Genomic DNA, 20,521 nt, shown 5'->3' with positions numbered 1-20,521 from the left:
CTATCTCTTTCACCCAAAACCTAACCACCAGAAAGCCCCTCATTGTCGAGACCCCAAATCCACAACCCTCGGTGTTGCAAAACACAATTTGATGCTAGTGTCACTTATGCTCGGTGCAAGTACAAAATGTGCATAGGTGCAAGTGTATTTTGTGCCCAGTGCAAGCATAACTTGTGTGTTACATATTGCACTTGCACAGAGCACATATTATTTTTTGTTTTGTTTTTTCTATTCTAGCTTTCAATCTAAGTAATATTTATTTATTTTTTTAGAAAGTACATAATTAAAAGGCAACACGTACACTCATGCGCACAATCACACACATGCAAACAATAACAAACAAACACATACATGGTTTCTTCTAACAAACATGGATCGACCATGGATTATGCAGAAGGGAAACGGGGGACATAGATCGATCATGGATTATGCTGAAAGGAACCTGGGGACGGGTGTAGGGGGACCGATATGTTCATGGTTCCTTCCAGCATCAAGATGACACTCTTGATGGAAGGGCGCAGACCAGGATCATCTTGAACACACCATAATCCCACCTTTACCATTCTTTCCAATGTCTTCAAGTCTCTGCTAATTTCTTCATTCCATTCATCCCCAACAAGCTTATACAACTCTCCGGCCACAAAGCATTTGTATACCCAAGTAGAAAGAATTATCTCATCTGCATTGGACACGTTAACCTCTATGTTCCTCCTGCAACAGATAACCTCCAACAACACTACCCCAAAGCTGTATATGTCCGCTTTTACCGATATCAAGTCTTGCTTCCACCGTTGCTGTTGCTGTTGTTGCTGCTGCCCCTGAAACTCGGGTGCCAAGTAAGATGACACCAGGCCAGCGGTTACTGTTACCCCTCTGGATTGTCCTGTAATGCTTTTCATATGATTTGGCAGTAAAAGCTTTGCCAAACCAAAATCAGAGATCTTCGCAGTCCAAGAATCATCCATGAGTATGTTTTGAGGCTTTATACCACAGTGAACGATACAGGCTTCACATTCTTCATGTAGATAGAGAATCCCTCTAGCGATATCAAGAACAATCCTCACTCTTTCTTTAAAACCAAGACGTCTCTGATGATCGGTTGCTTTGAACAAAACATTTGCAACCGAGCCATTACTCATGTACTCATAGACAAGAAGCTTCCTCCGACCCTCCACGCAAAAACCAAGTAATCGAACCAAGTTCCTATGATGTGTTCGCCCGATTGTAGTCACCTCTGTTTGGAACCGGAACTCCCTGTGGCTGTCTCCATCTTCCTCCGGAACATTCTCTAGTCTCTTAACAGCAACAACGATATTTTTGTTACCGCCCCCAGATAGAGTCCCTTTATAAACTGTTCCAAACGAACCCTTACCCAACTCTTCCTTGAAACCTTGTGTCGCTTCTTCAAGCTCGTTGTAAGAAAATGACCGCAAACTGAACTCTTCAGTTGTTAGGCCTAATTTTGCATTGTCCGACAATTTCTTGTACTTGTGAACTCGGTGCCTATACACAAGGAAACTAGAACTTGCTATGACAATACAGAGGCACGCAAGGGAACCCAGACTTGCAGCAAGAATCGAAATCAGATGTCCTTTGTTTTCAGTCACGACTATTGGAGTGTATGAACTACCGGTGACTAATTGATTGGGAATTTTAGGTTGAACACCTGTTTTGGAACTTATCTTGACAAAAGCTGTTGCCGAATCACTCAAATTTCTTATACCATATCTCAAAGGAAGCTTATGTTTTCTGCGTTGTCCGCTAAAATGCAGTGCTGCTGCGCAATTACAATCTTCTAGGCAATATTTCCCGCAATCTTCCTTCTTCTGCATCGGTACAACAGAGTAAGCGTGGTCTCCAAACCTTAAATTCTCCAAACTAGTAATGTTCACTAAACGAAAGGATTCTTCGCTATTGCAATGTTGTTTGGTAAAATTCCTATAGCAACCCAGGACCATTTTACTGGGGTTGAAAGGAACAAAACCAGGATAACAATAACAGTTTGCTTCAGAGCTGTTGCGCGAGCAGAAACTGTTTAATCCACAGAAACCATGGACTTGGCAGTGATCCTGCATCGCAGACCACTCCATCGACACGATTGGGCTCGTATTGCTCGCAAATCTGTGTGAATACAACCTAAAAATCCCATCATCATCAAGCGTTGCACGGTAAATTATTACAGTTGCAGTATCATAGGCTGAGCTTTTTGCCAAAGTCTGTTGTATATGGGAAATATTCTTACCTAGGTAGAGAATACCATTAAAATTGAGGTTCAAGTTCAAGACCACACCCATTCCTGGAACAAAGGACCAGTAAGCATCCAAAAAAGTACTGTTTACTGGGTAGGCGATGAGATTTCCATAGTACTCCATTTGATCTCCATAGTACTGCAAGTGCATTTGAAGACAATAACGGCCACTTGAGTGGTCTGATGAACTTGACACACTAGAAACTAGCCCTGTATAATAGTACAGAGTTTGGCTTCCTAGTATGGTGTCAGTTGGGAAATCAAAGCTTTGCCAAATAACAGAAGAATCGTTTTCCAACACGAAATTGCCAGAGTCGAGCAGATAAGCAGAGACAGCACGCCTGTCAGCAATGACATGAGCAATATCCAACTCTGTGCCTTGCTGGGTAAGTTTTAGAATGAGCCTACCATCTCTGGTAAACTCAATTGTGGAGTTTGAGGACACGGGTGGGTAGTCTCGATTTGCAGTCCAGGCAACAGTGTTGTTTGGGTGGCCAATTATCCATATTCCTACTGCAAATCCGTTCTTTTCTGGGTAGAAACCGAATGCGAAAAGGCCAGAAGGTGAGAGCCATGAATTGGGTTTGCTGATGGGGAACAGAGAAGAACCCAATTTTATTAGATTGGAGGCCTTTTTTTGAGCTTCTATGGCTGCAAAGGGAATAAAGAAGATCAACAGCACAGCAACAAAAATAGAAGCCATGAGAGATAGGGAGAGAGAGAGAGTTTTGTTATTTGTTTGTAGAAGCACTAATAGAGCATACAGCTAATATAGACATTTTTTTCCATCGCCTAGGCCTCAGAACATCTTTTTTTCTTATTAAAAACGAAAAAAGAAAAAAGCACAAGAAACAAAAGCAGACCAACAACCTCTGTGCTAACATAAAAATTATTAAACACTTCGTGGAGTATTATGGGGTCGTTTTACCAATGAAAAATTACAGCACACTTAGATAGGCGGTTGCCTAAGATCTCTTTCCTTTCTTGTTATTATTATTATTATTATTTTTATTTTTATTTTTTTGAAAATATTGTCATTCAGTGTTAATTTTCAAAACAAATTATAAATCAGTGGGAAAATTTATCAATATTAATAATTAAAGTGATAAACTTTTTCCTGATTTTATAATTTATTTTGCCTCATATTTTTACACTCTTATATTACATTTGGTTCATTAGAATAAAAGTTGAATATAATGAAATGACAATTCTTTTTTAATGCTAAATAATAATTTCATTTGTAATTTTTTTTTCGTTATTTTTTTAATAAACTAAACATGACATGGAATGTTTATTTCATTCCACCATTCCAGAGCCAAACACTACTTTTATAATGAATAATTCTGTTTTTTATTATTTTTTCAATAAATCAAATGTGATAATGAACATTATGTTAAAATAATCATTCGATTCTACTTTTATTTCAATGAACCAAAAACTACCTTAGTTCAAAGAGCAAAGTTTAAAAATACTTATTATCCAAAGGCCTATAAAATAAAAAGATTTTCTTGTCTAAAATTCAAAAATAAAGACTTCATTTCAAATAGCTAGGCAAAAAAAAGGAACAATATTATTGTCAAATGGCCTAGTAAATTTTTTTATTTTTTATTTTCCAACGTCTCCCAATTTTAAAGGTTATTAGAAGACTGTAAAAGAATATTATTTTTTATTATATGATGATTTTTAAACTATTCATGTGTAAATGAGATCCGATTGTCTAAAACTCAAATAAATGTGTCCAAATATCATTAGATGTCCAAGTATTATTAATTTTTTTAAATTAATCACAATATATATATGATCTCTTGCACTTTTAGTTATAGTGTTAGTATCCATAAAAAATTATCGGTAAATTATGAGTTAGTTCTATGTGATGAGTTTAGATATTTAAAAGTCCTGAACACTTTTTTTTAATATATCAATAAATTCGAAAATATTTATTTTGTTCCAACACTTTTTGACAATATTACTAGATAAAAAAAAAATGATCAAGATTTATAGGTTAATAAGTCTGGCCAATGAGATCAGAAATGTTTATTTTGTTACAATACTTTTTGAGAACATTAACAGGTAAAAAAATGATCAAGATTTATAGATTAATAAATCTGGCCAATGGGATTGGTGAGTAAATCCCCTAAAATTATTCATTTGGACAAATTGATGGGGCTCTTGACTAAGAATAATTTTTTTTTTTTAAATGAAAGGAAAAAAAAAAAGTGGGTCTGACAAATGGACTTTGAAAGGTCTAAAACACATTGTCCGAAAAGGGCCCATATTTAAAACTAAGGTTAAATTTTGCTTCCACCTTTAAATTGACACGATTACTAGTTCTACTGGTTAAATTTATTATTTGACAAGTTGTGGATGAAATTTTTATGGATATATAGTTTTAAAATTTGTGCTTTTTGCTGCTAAGAGTAGTTTTGTTGTGAGAATTTGAGAATCATGAATGAATAGATTGGATAAAATAAAACATGTAGACCTATTAATTAATTTAATTTGGAGCAATACTTGTTAGGTATTAAGTTCAATCCATAAATTCTATTTACATACCTTCAATTCTCTCCATACATATCATTTCCTTCAAAAACAAAATTTATTACAATTTTATCTTTTTAGTCGGTTATATTTTTAACCTTTACACAAATCAATCATTTCTCAATCCATACCACCCCACCCCACAAACCCTAACCCTAGACATTGTCGCTGCCGCCGCCTGTCACCATCACTTCCTCCTTCTCTGGCAATTCTCTCCTCCTCTGTCGCATCTCTTTCTTCTTCCAGTGGCACTACAGGAAATGCCACTTTTGGCTACTAAAATAGTGGTTACCAAAAGCCTAATTTTTGGTCGCTGAAACTCATTAGCGACTATTTTTTTTTTTTTGTCGCCAGGGTCGCCGCTTATACCCTGTCGGTGACAGTATTGGCAACTAAATTTTTTTTAGTCGCCGAAAGTGAACGTTTGGCTACTAAACTATGGTTAGTCTGCAAAGGTTACATTTTGGAGACTCAAACATTCATCCCCGAAAGTGAACGTTTGGGTACTAAACTTTGGTTAGTCAGCAAAGATTATATTTTGGCGACTAAAATATTAGTTGTCAAAAGTTCTCACATAAATTGAATTCAACTATTAGAGTCTAAATTTTTAGTCACTAACAGATTTTTTGTCGCAGATAATAATACATTTTGTAACTACACATTTTAGCCGGGTAATATAATACATACATTTAGCGACCAAATAGTTTAGTCGTCGTTACTATTACCGACTACAAACTTTAGTCTCCAAAAGCCTCTTAATTTTCATTTCATTAGTTTTTACCAAGCATTTTAGTCGCCAAAGGATTGCGTGTTTTTCGTGACTAAAATATTTAGGCCAAGTTTGGGAAGTTATCAAAAAGTCAAAAAGTTACTCAAAAAGTTAAAAAGTTATCACTATTCATCAAAAGTCAAAAATTACAGCTGCACAACTCTCAATCCTAATTTTTCCCTACACACTAATTTATATAATTTTTTAATACACATTTTTCTATAAAAAGTCAAAAAGTTAACCCAAACAATCATATTTTTTTCCTCAACTTTTTAGTCTAAAAAGATAAAAAGTGCACTTATTTAGGACACCCCAAACAACCCCTTAGTCAGCAATAGTTTCTTCCTTGATTTTTAGCTACCAACATATTTAGTCACCAAATACTACGTTAAATATTTTTTTTTTAAATTTCTGAACTACCTGTATCCATTATTAGTGCAACCTGGACCTTGTATAAACAATATAATCCATCAATACTGAATATATTATCAACCATTCGACAACATGCACACATTTCACTTCCAACCATCCAAAAAATTCATATTGAACGTCCTATTCTAAATGTAATACAAATTCCATACGAACCAAGTACAATCCAACCTCAATAATGTAATTCTATACATAATAGAGGGTTAATCAAATTTAATATCCAAAAGGAAATTTTAACCACACCAAAAATTTAATTTGTACCGCCCCTAAAACTAATTTGTACCACGTCTAATGGGTTATGCTTAGCTTGAGTTCATAGACAAGTAATGCTCAGCCACAATTGAAAGTATATCCTTCAACTCAGTGCTATCACCTGTGAATCAGACTCATCCATCTGGGTTAAGTTCAATCTTTGATTACGGGCCAAATCCCCAACAAGCTCCAAGAGAGGCAGTGGGGCAAAAAATTCATTACTTGGATGGTAAATAAGGGAAGGCTGAACCTCAGCACCATATAGATTATTTCTTGTTAATGCTTAATCCAGTTCATATCACTACGCCAAAACAGGGCATTAACGGCGGTTTTTTTAACGGCAGTTTCGTTACCGCCGTTTAAAGATACTATTAACGGCGGTAACGAAACCGCCGTTAATGTATCTTTAACGGCGGTTTTCGTTACCGTCGTTAACAAAACCGCCGGTAATGACCCTTTAACAGCGGTAATGAAATCGCCGTTAAAAAATCGCCGCTAAAGCCATTTTTAAACGGCGGTAATGAAACCGCCGCTAAAGCCCTCTCATTACCGCCGTTAATGACGGCGGTCTTTGTCGGCCGAGCTCCGGCGGAGCTCCGGTGAGTGGTGACCACGTGCGGCTAGGGTTGAATATGACCATCTACAATAAAGTAAAAGTAATGTTTAAATATTTATTTAGGAAATATATTCCATGAAGAGTGGCTGTGGTGGAGTGGTTGGTGTGGGTGGATGAGAGGTTGAGGGTTCAAGACTTGGGGAGTGCAAGAAGAAAGAATTATTTTTTGAAAAATTTGAACCTATTTACGGCGGTAAAGAACCGCCGTTTTTGGTCGACTTTTAACGACGGTAATTTACCTTTTTATGACGGTTGTACTTTTTCCGACACGCGCATAAACGGCGGTAACGAAACCGCCGTTAAAGGCTTTAACGGCGGTTTTACAGCCTTTAACGGCGGTAAAAAACCGCCGCTAATGCCCAATTTTGGCGTAGTGCATCCTTTTACTTCATTTGACCCAGACGTGAGGAACTGCATAATTTTGTCATGTCTTGAGCATTGTTCACCAATCCCAAAGCTGAACATTACTGAGTTTGGGTGAGTGTCTGCAACCAAAGTAATTAAGGAATATAAGATTTCAGAGCATAATACAGCAATACAAAAATGTAAAAAAAAAAAAAAAGAGTAAGCAACACATAAAGAGGAATTGTCAACATGAAATATGAATCACGTTACTAAATTCTGATGCTTTACATCTTTGACGCACAAATCAATAGTCCATATTTTATAGATCAAACCAATCTCAAGTGTATTCCTCATATTTATTTCTATAACCCAATCAGGCAACTCCCTTTTTCTGCCGGTGCCTGGTTCCTACGTTGTTCTTTGTTACTCTTTCTACTCAAACTGACATTAACACATTCACTACTGTCTTCTCATGAATATGTCATATTTGGAAGTGAATTGGTTTACTACATAATAGCAATAACTTGTAACTTTGTAAGTAACTAAATCTTCGGATCAATAATTCAAGCAGCCTATCAACACAAACTCTCCATCTGATTAAGACATACTGATTTATTAACTATGAACAAGTGACTTCCACAAATAAGAACAAAAAATTCATTCACAACAGTAGTTGAATTTGGTGAAATGACCTTATATATGTTACAAAGTGGGCTCATCACCAATGCATTGGCCTACAGAGTAGACAATTGTGTCGCTTGATTTCGCATAGTTTTCAAACCTCCCCATATTTATGAAAATTCATAGCAATATTAACAGTAAAATGACATTCAAACAGTAAAAAGTAAAGAGAAAGTAGCCAGTTATGAACCTTGCACATCGATAAGTACAGGCCTTGTAATGGCTGAGTCAACCTTGACAAGTTGGGTAGTCTCCGAAAATCCACTTATGGGTTTCCATGGCTCCTCACTCTGATGTGGCTCATATTAAGGGTATCTAAACTTATCATATCATGTCTCGATCCAGGAATATGATAAAAAGATGGACAATCCTGCAATAACCTCAGATAATACAGAATTCATTAATCAATTAAAGAAACATAATCAAACATTCAAGACATTATCACCGTGATATTAGGACCAGGTTGGTTGCACTAAGATAATCTTAAACATGTAAATGGAACTAATTAAATATCTAAAGAGTTGTATTCTCAGAATGAAATTGGCACTGTGATATATAGAGAAAATAAATAGAGTTCAAAGCAACAAAACATGGCTGTCAAATTACTAAAGACACGTGAATAGATATGGAAACAAGAATAGTGGTGCAGAACCATAGCCTTGCAGATATAAAGAATCCAACCAATAACGGGCTTAATTCAGTCAAGAAAATTTTGCACAACAAATACATCAGGAATGAATCTTCTTAAGGCAAAAAGACATCAACCTGACAAGAGGTTTGGACGACATCCAAATATGAGATTAGGAACACAGTCCCATTGAAACAATGATTTCAATCCAACTTTAATGTGGAGATTATCTAGTGAACAAATTAACAAAAAGTGTTATATGTGAAAGTGTCGTATGCAACTTGCTTGTTTAGTTATTAAAATCCAATTTTAATATCATTAAAACTTCTTATTTATCAGTATAGATATAGATATAAGACATATATATATTACAACTAAGGATATGTTTATTCGATAAATTCTGAATAAAGTAAACTACTCTTTAATCTCACTTTTTTCTCCTTATAATATTGGAAAACTACTATGGTACGTGATTTAAAATACCCAAAAAGTATGGGTTACTTGTCAAAATTAAATTCAAATATCAAATAGTTTAGAAAATATCATATGCACATCCACAATTATCCGATTATCTGTATGGATATGACTCGCTTCTAGAAGCATTTGTGCTTCATAATTAATTCAATCCCATACCAACCTTATTCAATTAATCCAGGAGAATCATAAACAAAATACCAACGAAGATTTGATATAGATACATATAATATACGTGAGCAACCTATATATCATCGAACTCAAATGACTTGTTCAACATGAAAGTAAATCACAGGATTGCCATAAATCAACAACCCTAATCGTCACTGTTAAAATAAATTGATGTATATTATTGATTGATATGTATATATTGATTGATGTGTCTGTATATTACAATTCCTATATATATATAGAGGAGAAGATGGTAGTAGGTGTAGGTGGTAGTGGAGGTGGTAGGTGGAGTGAGTGGTAGTGGAGGTGGTAGGTGGGTGGTAGTTTACATTTTACAATTTACATTTTACATTAACAGCCCCCCTCAAACTCAAGGAGGATAGGTACTAGCCAACTTGAGTTTGGAGAGAGTAACAAAACAGAAAAGTAAACTGATAAATAAAATGAAACAGGATAGGAGACACGGTATGGTCGTGTCAGACCGATGTAGCAGACAGTTTATGGGGTCATGTCGGACCGTTGTAGCAGACAGTTTACGGGGTCATGTCGGACCGTTGTAGCAGACACTGTGTGGTCGTGTCAGACCGATGTAGAAGACAGTTTATGGGGCCATGTCGGACCGATGTAGAAGACAGTTTACGGGGTCATGTCGGACCGTTGTAGAAGCTGACCGGAATCAATGTCGGGACAGTTTACGGGGTCATGTCGGACCGTTGTAGAAGGACAGTTTACGGGGTCATGTCGGACCAATGTAGAAGACAGTTTACGGGGTCATGTCGGACCGATGTAGAAGACAGTTTACGGGGTCATGTCGGACCGGTGTAGCAGGATATGGTGGTGCACCAAGGGGGCGACTTAGGGAGTGCGCCATGGGGTGGCTTGGGTGGTTCGCAGGGTGTGTAACCGTGCTCACCATGATATATGTATAACCCCCCCTCAAACTCAAATAGGTGTGAAGATAGAAACCTATTTGAGGTTGAAACAAAGGGATTGATAAAGCTGACCGTTGTAGAAGACACTGGATGAGTGTGTAGATAGGCTGCCCAAAAAATATACATGTAGATATATATCGAGCCCTCAAAAGTCGTGCCCTCAAAAGGCGTGCCCAATCTGTCAAAAGGTGTGCCATCAAAAGGCGTGCCAGATATGATGGCGAGGCACGTGAGTGCCTTGGCTGGCGTGCCCGTTTGTCTGGCGTCAAGAGGCGCGCGATGCGCGTGGCTGGCCCTGGCTATTTAAACCAAGGTTGAAGCGAAGGCTGTGCATACCAGTCTGAAACCTCTGAAACCAACCCTTCTCGAAAAAAAACTCTGCCTCTTCGGAGAGAGAAACTGTGGAACATTTTGTAGCCCAGAAAATGGCTTCGTCTTCCCGCAGTCTGCTCACCCTCTTTCCCGACCTCAACGAGTCAACAAGAGAGAGAACTGGTGCGGTGGCACTGGAACCTCAACCAAGCGCCCCGGAGTTTGCTCCGTTGAACTTTTCGATGCGGTCGGTGGAGCAAAGAATGGCAGTGAAGTCAGATGTGGAGGCCAATCAGTATACTTTGAAGTCATGTGTGGAAACCATGACTGCGGTTACAAATTTGTCGAACCGGCTGCAGAGTAGGACAAATGAGATGCAGCAGTTAAACGCCCAACTGGCGCTGCTCCAACGCATGTATAAGGATGCGCGAGCAGAGATAAGTGTGCTAAAGGCGGAAAACAAGGAGCTGAAGCGGAAGGCCACCGTGATGTTCCGATTTGGAGGGCCGCCATATGCTGCAGTGGAGGAGCAGAGAGGAGTGATCATGTCCAGTGGAGTGGGAAACACGGAGGCAACACCGGCAAGGGCCGCCAGGACGGAGGCAAGAAGAAAAGACCGGCGGCAGAGTAGAGAAGAAAAACTCACCTGTGAATGTGGTTGTTTGTTTGTATTTTGTGTTGTTTTGTTTTGTTTTTTTTTTGTTTTTTTTTTTTTTGTTTTTTTGTTTTTTTTGTTTTGTTTTTTTTTTTTTTTTTTTGTGTAAAATGGTGATCGGGGTTGATCCCTGAGATGAATAAAATATGTGTGAGTGTGCAAATTTGTAAATTGTGTTGGGTTGTGACTTTTTTTTTTTTGTTTTTTTTTTTTTTGAGCATGGTGATGAAGGATGAATAAAAAGAATAAAGGTGGGAGTGGGGAACAGGGCGAAGCAAGAGCACCAATGAAGCTTATAATAAAAAAATAAAGTTTGGGCGGTGGATGTTTTTTTTTTTTTTTTTTTGTGTTTGGTGTGTGTATCCAGAAGTTGCAGATGTACATATGAATTATCTAATGGCTTTTATAATAAAAAATAAAGTGTGGTTTTAAAGGAAGGGAAATATGAAAGTGGGGCTAGTGGAAAAAAAAAAAAAAGGGACGAGAGAGAGAGAGTTTGTGTGATAAAATAAAAAAAAAGAAAGTGGGCGGTGGATTGGGTAGCTATAATGAAAGAAAATGGAGTGGGGTTGGTGGGTGATAAAAAAAAAAAAAAACTGGGACTGGTTGTGAGTTCTGTGTGCACTCCTACCACAGATGGATTGGTTGTGATTTGTGTTCTCATTGGACGCACACAGATTGAAGTGAACACTTGCCGATGGATTGGTTGTGATTTGTGTTTTCATTGGACGCACACAGATTGTGCTAGCCGTAATGGACTGATTGGCCCGGGCCCTGGTGTGAAGACGGGTTCAGTTCCAGCAGATATGCTTTTTGGGTGCCGAGCTTGCAATAGGTCGGACATGGTTGTTGAGGTGGTTTGTGGTGGTGGGCTTGTTCGGTGGTGGGGCTTTGTTTTCCAGCTAGAGTTCTCGCCCATGGTGGCAGAGAGACAGAGAGACAGAATGGGATTGATTGTTCCTGAGAAATTGTTGTTGGACAAAGATAGGACTCGGAGGAACTGCAATCGCAAAAGGCTTCTTCCGATATGGCCCGAAAGAGAGAAGCCATGGAGTTGGAGCTCCGAGACCCGATTAGTCCTCGGATCGCATTGGATGCCGACCCAGTTGCAGCGATTGTCGTCGTCTTCGTTCCATGATGTGAGTTTGGAGTGTGGGTCAGTGAGGCCAGCTTTGAAGTGAAGTAGTGGAAGCCGCAAACGGCGCGATAGAAATCCTGCATGGTGACGTCCACGGAAGGAAGGACGAGGTAGATCCCGTGCTTGTGATCGACGGGGAAGGGTTTGGATCGGACGGCGGAGGCGAAGATATTCAGTCCCTTCGGATGGAAACTGAGTCGGCTGGGGAAGAAGCTGCATCTGCTTTGGAGCAGCTCCACGAGGCTTCGGTGGTGTTCATCGCCATGAGAGAGAGAAGAGACCCTCCTCCCGCAAAGTAATGGTGTGTGTTGGTAGCGGCGGCACGGTGCTTCTGCGGAGGAGGAGCACGACTTGCTGACTGAGGAGCTAGATGAGGTTGATGATTAAAAATGGGATAGGAGCACGGCTTCTGCGGCTGCTGAGTGAAGGTAGGTGTAGAGGTCCGGCGGGCGGCCAAGGCGAGACTGCCGCCCGCCGGTGAAGCAGAATGACTAGGTTGTTAACCTTGCTCTGATACCATGTTAAAATAAATTGATGTATATTATTGATTGATATGTATATATTGATTGATGTGTCTGTATATTACAATTCCTATATATATATAGAGGAGAAGATGGTAGTAGGTGTAGGTGGTAGTGGAGGTGGTAGGTGGAGTGAGTGGTAGTGGAGGTGGTAGGTGGGTGGTAGTTTACATTTTACAATTTACATTTTACATTAACAGTCACAACACAACAACTCATCATCAACCTCGCTAAAATAAAAGTAAATTCCAACAAAATCACAAATACCCAGATATACAAATTCAATAAAATCAAATCACGAACATATGAATCAACCAATTATCTACCTTAGAATCCCTGCCCGAAACCAGTTCAGGGTGGAACACAAGCCCTGGAGCTGGAGGGCACCCATGAGAAGCCATCAAAGAAAGCTTGAAGATTTTTCTAACAGAAACCCAAATCAGAAAACAAGTATCTGGAACCACATCTCTCTTTTCTTGCTTAAGGGTCACAGCATTTTCAACTTATCCAACCACACACCTCAAATTCCAAAGATAATTATTGCGGTTTTGGGGGCTATGATTGAAGCCCCCAAAAAAAACAAAAAACGAATTTGGGGAATTCCAGAAAATGGGTTTTATGTGGTCCGATTGATTTCACAAGAAAGATAACAATTTAACAAGTGGGTTTTGGAATTTGTGGCCTTGAGAATCCAGATGGGTTATGCTTTAACATTTGATTCAGAAGTATATTTTTTTGAGATCAATAATGGGGCAGATTTGGGAAAAGAACTTACCAATATATATATATATATTGTTATTTTCCTTAGGTTCAATGCAACAAAAATGCCGGAATTTATCAGAGGGAAGAAAGTAGTTTTTGTGGGTGATTCAATGAACGGAACTCAATGGAATCAATGCTATGTTTGTTAATGGGTCATGACCAACATATCATAGATGGAGTATGGAAAAGAAGCTTGGGGCTGGGTCGATTATTAAACTCCAATCGATTCAGCAAGGTCTGTTCATCATCACCAAACGACAATACTTCGATTACAACAAGGAATTTTTATTGATAAATCTTATTTAGAAGTGTTCTAATCCAAGTCCATGAAGAAATTTTTTAACCCACTTAGTCCCATGTATTTATAGTTTTATTCCATAAAGTCTTTTTTCTTGATTTACACTCTTTTCTTAGACTCTTATACTCTTATATTTAATATTGATATTTAATGTTGGGGGAGGAGAGAGAAGGAAAATAACCAAGGCATAAGAAATTTCATACACAAATTAAATAACATTGATGTTATTATTTTATATTATTATATAATGTGAATATATTTTTAATTAACAACATATTAAAAATAATGTAAACATTCTCTCTAATCTGATGTGAATATTCACATTCATGTCATCACGTATAGTCATGTTTGTATTCAAATAAAAGTTGAGGCTTGTGGTTGTGTAATTTGATGCAATGCTGATATGAACCTTAACATCACCTTTATCACACGTCATCTGATGTGAACATTCACATTCATGTCATCTAATGTGGACATTCACGCCATCATATACAATCAATATTTGGATACATGGGAACTACTAAAACATAATGATAATCATTAAAGAACCATGTTTAATTTTTTATGTGTAATATATATCAACATTAAATAGTGGTGTATAGTTAATGCATTTTTTTAGAGTGAAGATATGGGGAATAGGAATGATTATGGGTACTACCAAAACATAATGACAATCAACATTAATGGGGGCAGCAGATTGAGGGTGTTTTGGTCTTCTTACCTTAAATAGGACATAATGAAATAGTTAAAAAGAATATAAGTTGAATGGAATAAAACTCTTAGAAAGGAAACTTATCAAAAAAACTCCCTTACAACAACAACATTGAAATTTATCATTGCAAACTATTTGCACATTTACTTTAAGAGAGGAAATTATTAAAATTACATAACTTCATTAATAGATTATACATAAGCAACAATTAATTATATACTAAGATATCCTTCAAATAAATATTATTGCAGTCACATGGTCCATTCTAGAATTGCTAATCCTTGATCTCTAACAGAAAATGATGCTGGTATATTATTAATGAACTTCTATAGATGACATCCATTAGTATGTAGTTTTTTTTTTTTTTTTTTTTGAACTAGAAGCATTAGTACGTAGTTCGACATGAAGGGATTGATATATCAGTAATGCCTTCAAGCATCATAACTACACTTTTCATGGAAGGACGAAGAGTTGGTTCATCTTGAATGCACCAGAGTCCCACTTTAACCATGTTCTCTAGTGTCTTCATGTGAACTTCTTCATCACCCACAACAGTAAACTTGTTCAACTCCCTCCCAACAAAGCACCTATAGACCCAATTAGAGAGAACCACCTCTTTTGGAGTTGATACATTAACTTCCAAGTTTTTTCTGCAACAAACAATTTCCAACAACACTATCCCATAACTGTAAACATTAGCTTTGACCGATATGGGGTTGTTTCTCTACCATTCTTGAGCCAAGTATCCCGTAGTCCCCCTAACTCCAGTAAAGGTCCTCATTTGATCAGGCATCAACAACTTGGCCAACCCAAAGTCGGAGGTTTTTGCATTCCAAAACTCATCGATCAATATGTTTTGAGGCTTTATATCGCAATGAATTATAGGAGTCTCACACTCTTCATATAGATAGAGGATCCCTCTCGCAACATTTAGGGCAATTCCAATTCTCTCTTTCCAATCTGGGCGCCTTGTAGATTTGAAAAGAAGTTCTGCAAGAGAGCCATTGCTCATGTACTCGTAAACCAAAAGCCTTTTAGAACCCTCAATACAGTATCCAAGCAACGGGACCAAGTTTCTATGGTGCCTTCTTCCGATTACGCGCATCTCTGCCTGAAACTCTCTTTCACCTTCTTCCACAACCTTCTCAAGTCTCTTCATTGCAATCAACATCTTTCCTTTGTACAAAGTGCCTTTGTAAACTGCTCCGAATGACCCCTTTCCCAGCTCTTCTTTGAACCCATTGGTTGCTTTTTTTAGCTCACTATATGAAAACAATTGCATGGTGAGCTTCTCTGTAATGCAGGAGTTTCCATATTGCAACAACCTCACTACAACAATTTACACTTTTGGCGACTATACTTTTTTTAGTCACCAAAAGTTGTAGAATAGGCGACTAAAAATTACATTGGTCGCCGTTCAATATGGTTTTTAGCTACTAATTTTTTTTAGTAGCAATATCTTAATTATTGGCGACTAAAAAAAATTAGTCGCTAAATATGCCACAATAGGCGACTAATAATTGTTTTAGTCGGCATTAGATCATGTTTTAGGCTACTAAAATTTTTGTTAGTCGTGGTATACCACTTTTTGGCTATTAAAATAAATTTAGTCGCCAAAAAGTTAGCATAATGTTTGCTATTAAACTTTGGCGACCAAAGTTTTGGTCGGCAAATATTTATTTTCGGTGACTAAAAAATTTTTAGTCGCTATAAGGTAATTTTTGCCTGCTAAAATAATTTAGTCATTAATAAAAAGTATAAATTTTTGCTTTTATATTTGGTGACGAAAATTTTGGTCGGTGAATATTTCTTTTCGGTGACCAAAATATGTTTAGTTGCCAAAATGGCTACTTTTGACAACTAAAATATTAGTCGTTGTTAGTTAAATGTTTGGCCACTAAATAAATTAGTCGTTATAAATTAACTTTTGGTGACAAACAACAAGTTTAGTCGCCAAAGGTATATAAATTTTAGAGGGAAACATCAAAAGATGGCGTCCAGTTTTTTTCAGTATTTTTTAAAACAGGGGTTCTTTCATTCTCTCTCTCTCTCTCTCTCTCTCTCTCTCACACACACACACACACACACACACAAACACACACAGAACAAGTCACCACCAAACCTCACCTCACTACAGTCGCTCACCGTAAGTCACCACCACCACCATTGCAAATCACACTGCCACTGCCGCAATACAAACAGGTAAGTTCTCTCTGTTGGAAAAATTGGTTTTATAAGGCTTATTTTGGGCCATCTTGAGCCCAAAATTGAGTGGGCCCCAAACGTCTTTTGGGGCGAGTCCGAAGAGGTGACATGTTCCTTGCCGCATGGTAAGTCACACAGTGAAGACGGTTCGTCAAAACCATTTATGAGTTAATGGGAAGTTGACGTCGTTTTCCGGTTCGTGGAATGGACAATTAAAGAAGTAAATGTGGGTTTCCTTGAAATGGATTGTCCCACATTTAAACTTTAAAAGAGCTTTTGTGTGTATATAAGCACTAGATTACAACACTTGGGTTGGGCCCCAAGGGGCAACCCAAGTTTGTAGAAGGGAGGAGTTATAGACAAATGGAACCTTGGCCCAAACCACCACACACGAGCTCGCGTGCCGCCGCCGCCGCGGACCGGCTGGCTGTGCCGGGCACGGTGGTGGGTTGGGTCGGTTTTAATATTAATTTTTTAGACAAAATTTATTTGAATTTTTTCTAATTTTCTTGCGGAAAAAATTAATTTAAATTTTGTAATTTGAATTTGAAATTCAAAATATTGTCCAACAATTGTGTCTCTTCCTTTTATTCCATAACAAATTATAACAAAATTTTGCACCCGGACAGATTCAAATTGCTGGGCAGTTATCTGTCCATAACTGCCAGCAAATCTATTGCAGTTTGAAACCGTATCTGTTCATTTCAAAAGTGCACCTGTTCAGGTTGATTTCATACCTATTCGGGCAGTTTGTGTTGCCTATAAATTCATATCATTCCAACAGTGTTGAGGCATCCGAAAATCAGTTTGAAATTTATATGTTTGTTGTCCAATTTTTTCCTTTGCATTATTTATTCTTCATTCTAGTTTTAGAGAAAATTAAGGAGAGTATAGAACACAAGGTTCTAGTTTGCTGGACAAATTTTTTTGGAGTGCTACTACAAATTTGTGAAGATCATTGTATCTTGGGAGATAGACGCCACAAAACCGTAAACACTGTAGCGGGGCGAATCTGTCTTAAGAACAGAGTGTCACATACTCGACTTGGTCTTTAAATATTCATTCGGTTTGGTAAAATAAATTCGGTACGTTCTTTATTTTATTTGTTTGATTTTGTTTCAATTTATTTATTGTACACAAAAGATTGTTTCAACACTCTCTCTCTCTCTCTCCCCTTTTCTCTATTTCCCTATTTCTCACTCTTGCTCTAGGGTTTATATGATTATTTAGTTTACTTTCCTGTTTAGCTTGTTTTTTGTTTAATTTCTTCAAATTGCAATAAATTTGGAGTTGCATTGGTAGATTGTCTAGCTAATTTTGCAGTTGTCTTTGTTTTTGTTGGGGGAAAAATTTGGGTACAGTGAGGCATTTGATTTTATCAAGGAAAAATTTGGGGTCCCTACGGTTGTGTGTCCTGCTTTGGGGGGTTTAGGAGCTAGCTCTCTCTTTGATCGCCAGTGTTGTGGCCATATCATCGTTATCATCGCCATCTCTCATTTCTCTCGCTGGTTAGAAGTAAGAACCCTCTTTCTCTGTATCTCAATCTCTATATATCTATATACCTACCTGTTACAGAAACAACATTTCCACAAATGGGGTTAAGGCTAGGTACATCTTGCCCTCTTCTCTATTGCGATTATTATTATTATTTAGGAACAAAATTCAATTTTTGAGGAGTAATTGTGATTTAAAACACAAGTGTCATTGTTTTAAAATGTCACTAACAAAATTGCTTTACTTGATGCTATGTATATATATATATTGTAACAATTAGATTCTTTTACATTTACCTTTTAATCTCAGGTATTTCTTGCATTTCTGATGTTGTAGAAATTCAAGTTTTCATTTTTTTTCCTCTTAGCATTTTTATTAGTGTACTTTCATTTTCACTCCTGATAAAGTATGCTCAAGGTATTTTCTTATTGCAGAGTATTAAGGTGTCCTTTACACTGATGCTTAGTCAACTTGACAATGCTATCAAGAAACATAAGTGAGTGTTATTTGCATCACCCTAAATTATTATTCTCTCTCTCTCTCTCTCTCTCTCTCTCTCTCTCTCTCTCTCTCTCTTTCTCTCTCTCTCTCTGTGTGTGTGTGTGTGTGTGTGTGTGGTTATTTTAGTCGTTCTAGAGTGATACAAAAAAAAAATGAGATGAAAGGAAATGGAAAATGTTAAGTTTCCAGTTTTAAGGTGCGAATGACATCATACAAAAATTATGTAACCATTAGCTCTGAAAACTCATTTGAACATTCCTGTACAATAAAAGGCAGGACACAAGTATATATTCTGTAGATAATCATAATTCAAGAAACTTTGAACATCAATCAAGTAACTTTTCAAAACGGATTTTTATATAAAGGCCAATTATTTTTTTAATGTGTCGTAGTTATTATAAAATTTGCAATGGCAAAAACCTTCTTTTGTAGTGGAGGCTTACTATTATAGAGCCTCTATTTCAAATGGAGACTTTCAAAGCCTCCATTCCAACTCTAGGCTTATAATTGAATTTTCTACTTTATCACCTATTTCCTGTAAGGTGTGTGACTTGGGAAGAAATGGGTCTAGATTGTGAAATAGGTTGGGGTCAAGACAACTCTAGTAAAATTTTCAAAATGAACAACATTTTAATAATGTTTTTGGTAAGATTAACGTATATCTTTATTCTCCTCCAAGTATTATTTCACCTTGCCTTTTTTTGTGCTAAATATTTAAATGCTCTCTATAAGAAGCAAATTCTCTGCACCTATGGCTTCTCACATTAATGATGTTGCTTTATAAATTTACTTATTTTGGCACTTTTGTATCTAAAAGAATGATAGTCAATGTCTTGTTCGGGTCCTTCCCCCTTACCATATCAGCAGACTGGTTCCAATTACAGTTCACTGAACTCAATGTCTGCTAGAAATGAAAGTCAAAAGCAGTTTGGATCATATGACAATAAACAAACTCATGTCAGGGCTCAAAAGGCTGCACGTATGCCTTCTGGGGCCACTGTTGGTGCTACTATTGTTAAAGCAGAGACTAGTCTTGAGATGGATGTGTGTTTTCCTGCTTTGGGAGAAGCATCTTAATCTAACTCTTAGATTGCCATTCTTTAGGATTAATTTTCTATTGGCTAACTTTTGACTGGATATAAACAAAGCAAGGATCCTCTAGAGTGATTTTTTCCTAAAGTTTCCTAAAGTGCTACAGTGTATGGTTGAGATTTACTGGCAAGTCACATCAATTTTTTTGATGTGACTTGTCAGTAAATCTCAACCACACAATATAGCACTTTAGGAAACTTTAAGAAAATTTCACTCTAGAGGATCCTTGGTGAATTTTGTTATCTGGGATTGAAGGGTGTATTTGTCATAAAATCTTTCATTGTTTACTTGTTAAAAAATAACAGAATTTTGTCACTTATGTCATCATCATCAACCATTGTCAGTTCATCATATTAGTTACTGAATTTCAAGTTAAATTGCTGCTTAATGGGTTTTGTTTTCTCTTTATTGGTTATCAATATGACCTGGATTTCTTCAATATTGTTGTTGTTCCAGATTTTAACATTTAAGTCTCAACATATTCAATGCTTCTCACGTATGTCATTTTCCTTAATATTTGATGTGTTTTGTGATTTTTGTTGGAAATGGTTATAAAATTCTGGATAAAACCAGAATTTTTTCCTAAGTTCGGTCTATTTTTTAGGTGGGCCCCGAGTGTCGATTTACTCGGGTCAAAGTGGTAACGCGTTCTATGCCGCGTTGTGATTCACGTGGTATATTTGGTTGCTCAAAACCATTACCGAGTGAATGGGAAATTGAAGCCAAAGTGTGCTCCATGGAAATGGAG

General features: G+C 37.2%; 2 protein-coding genes and 1 long non-coding RNA gene across 3 annotated transcripts; all 3 read right to left on the bottom strand.

Moving 5' to 3' along the window:
• Positions 1-346: 346 nt before the first annotated feature.
• Positions 347-2,972, bottom strand: LOC114279148 (G-type lectin S-receptor-like serine/threonine-protein kinase LECRK1). The gene has a single exon (XM_028221342.2). It carries the CDS (start codon positions 2,949-2,951, stop codon positions 420-422), a length of 2,532 nt encoding a protein of 843 aa, XP_028077143.2. The 5' UTR covers positions 2,952-2,972; the 3' UTR covers positions 347-419.
• Positions 2,973-7,227: 4,255 nt separating this feature from the next.
• LOC145795496 (uncharacterized) lies at positions 7,228-13,675 on the bottom strand. Its single transcript, XR_014336525.1, has 3 exons — positions 13,036-13,675; positions 8,069-8,248; positions 7,228-7,337 (listed from the first exon to the last, which is right to left on the bottom strand). It is a non-coding gene; the product is annotated as an uncharacterized LOC145795496 (long non-coding RNA).
• Positions 13,676-14,866: 1,191 nt separating this feature from the next.
• Positions 14,867-15,763, bottom strand: LOC114279126 (G-type lectin S-receptor-like serine/threonine-protein kinase LECRK3). The gene is made up of 2 exons (XM_082881453.1): positions 15,291-15,763; positions 14,867-15,131 (listed from the first exon to the last, which is right to left on the bottom strand). The coding sequence occupies exons 1-2, from the start codon at positions 15,761-15,763 to the stop codon at positions 14,867-14,869; spliced, it is 738 nt and encodes a 245-aa protein (XP_082737579.1).
• Positions 15,764-20,521: the final 4,758 nt, after the last annotated feature.

This window comes from Camellia sinensis, chromosome 7, assembly GCF_055761805.1.
Source record: "Camellia sinensis isolate YWXY chromosome 7, ASM5576180v1, whole genome shotgun sequence".
Lineage (NCBI taxonomy): Eukaryota > Viridiplantae > Streptophyta > Magnoliopsida > Ericales > Theaceae > Camellia > Camellia sinensis.
This window is presented reverse-complemented; position numbering and strand designations above follow the sequence as displayed.

Excerpts from the sequence above, each read along its gene's own strand:
- LOC114279126 (XM_082881453.1), bottom strand. The coding sequence starts at position 15,763 with ATGCAATTGTTTTCATATAGTGAGCTAAAAAAAGCAACCAATGGGTTC. Across the intron at positions 15,132-15,290 it reads GCAAAAACCTCCGACTTTGG|AAAAAACTTGGAAGTTAATG; the intron begins GTTGGCCAAGTT and ends TGTTTGTTGCAG.
- LOC114279148 (XM_028221342.2), bottom strand. The coding sequence starts at position 2,951 with ATGGCTTCTATTTTTGTTGCTGTGCTGTTGATCTTCTTTATTCCCTTT.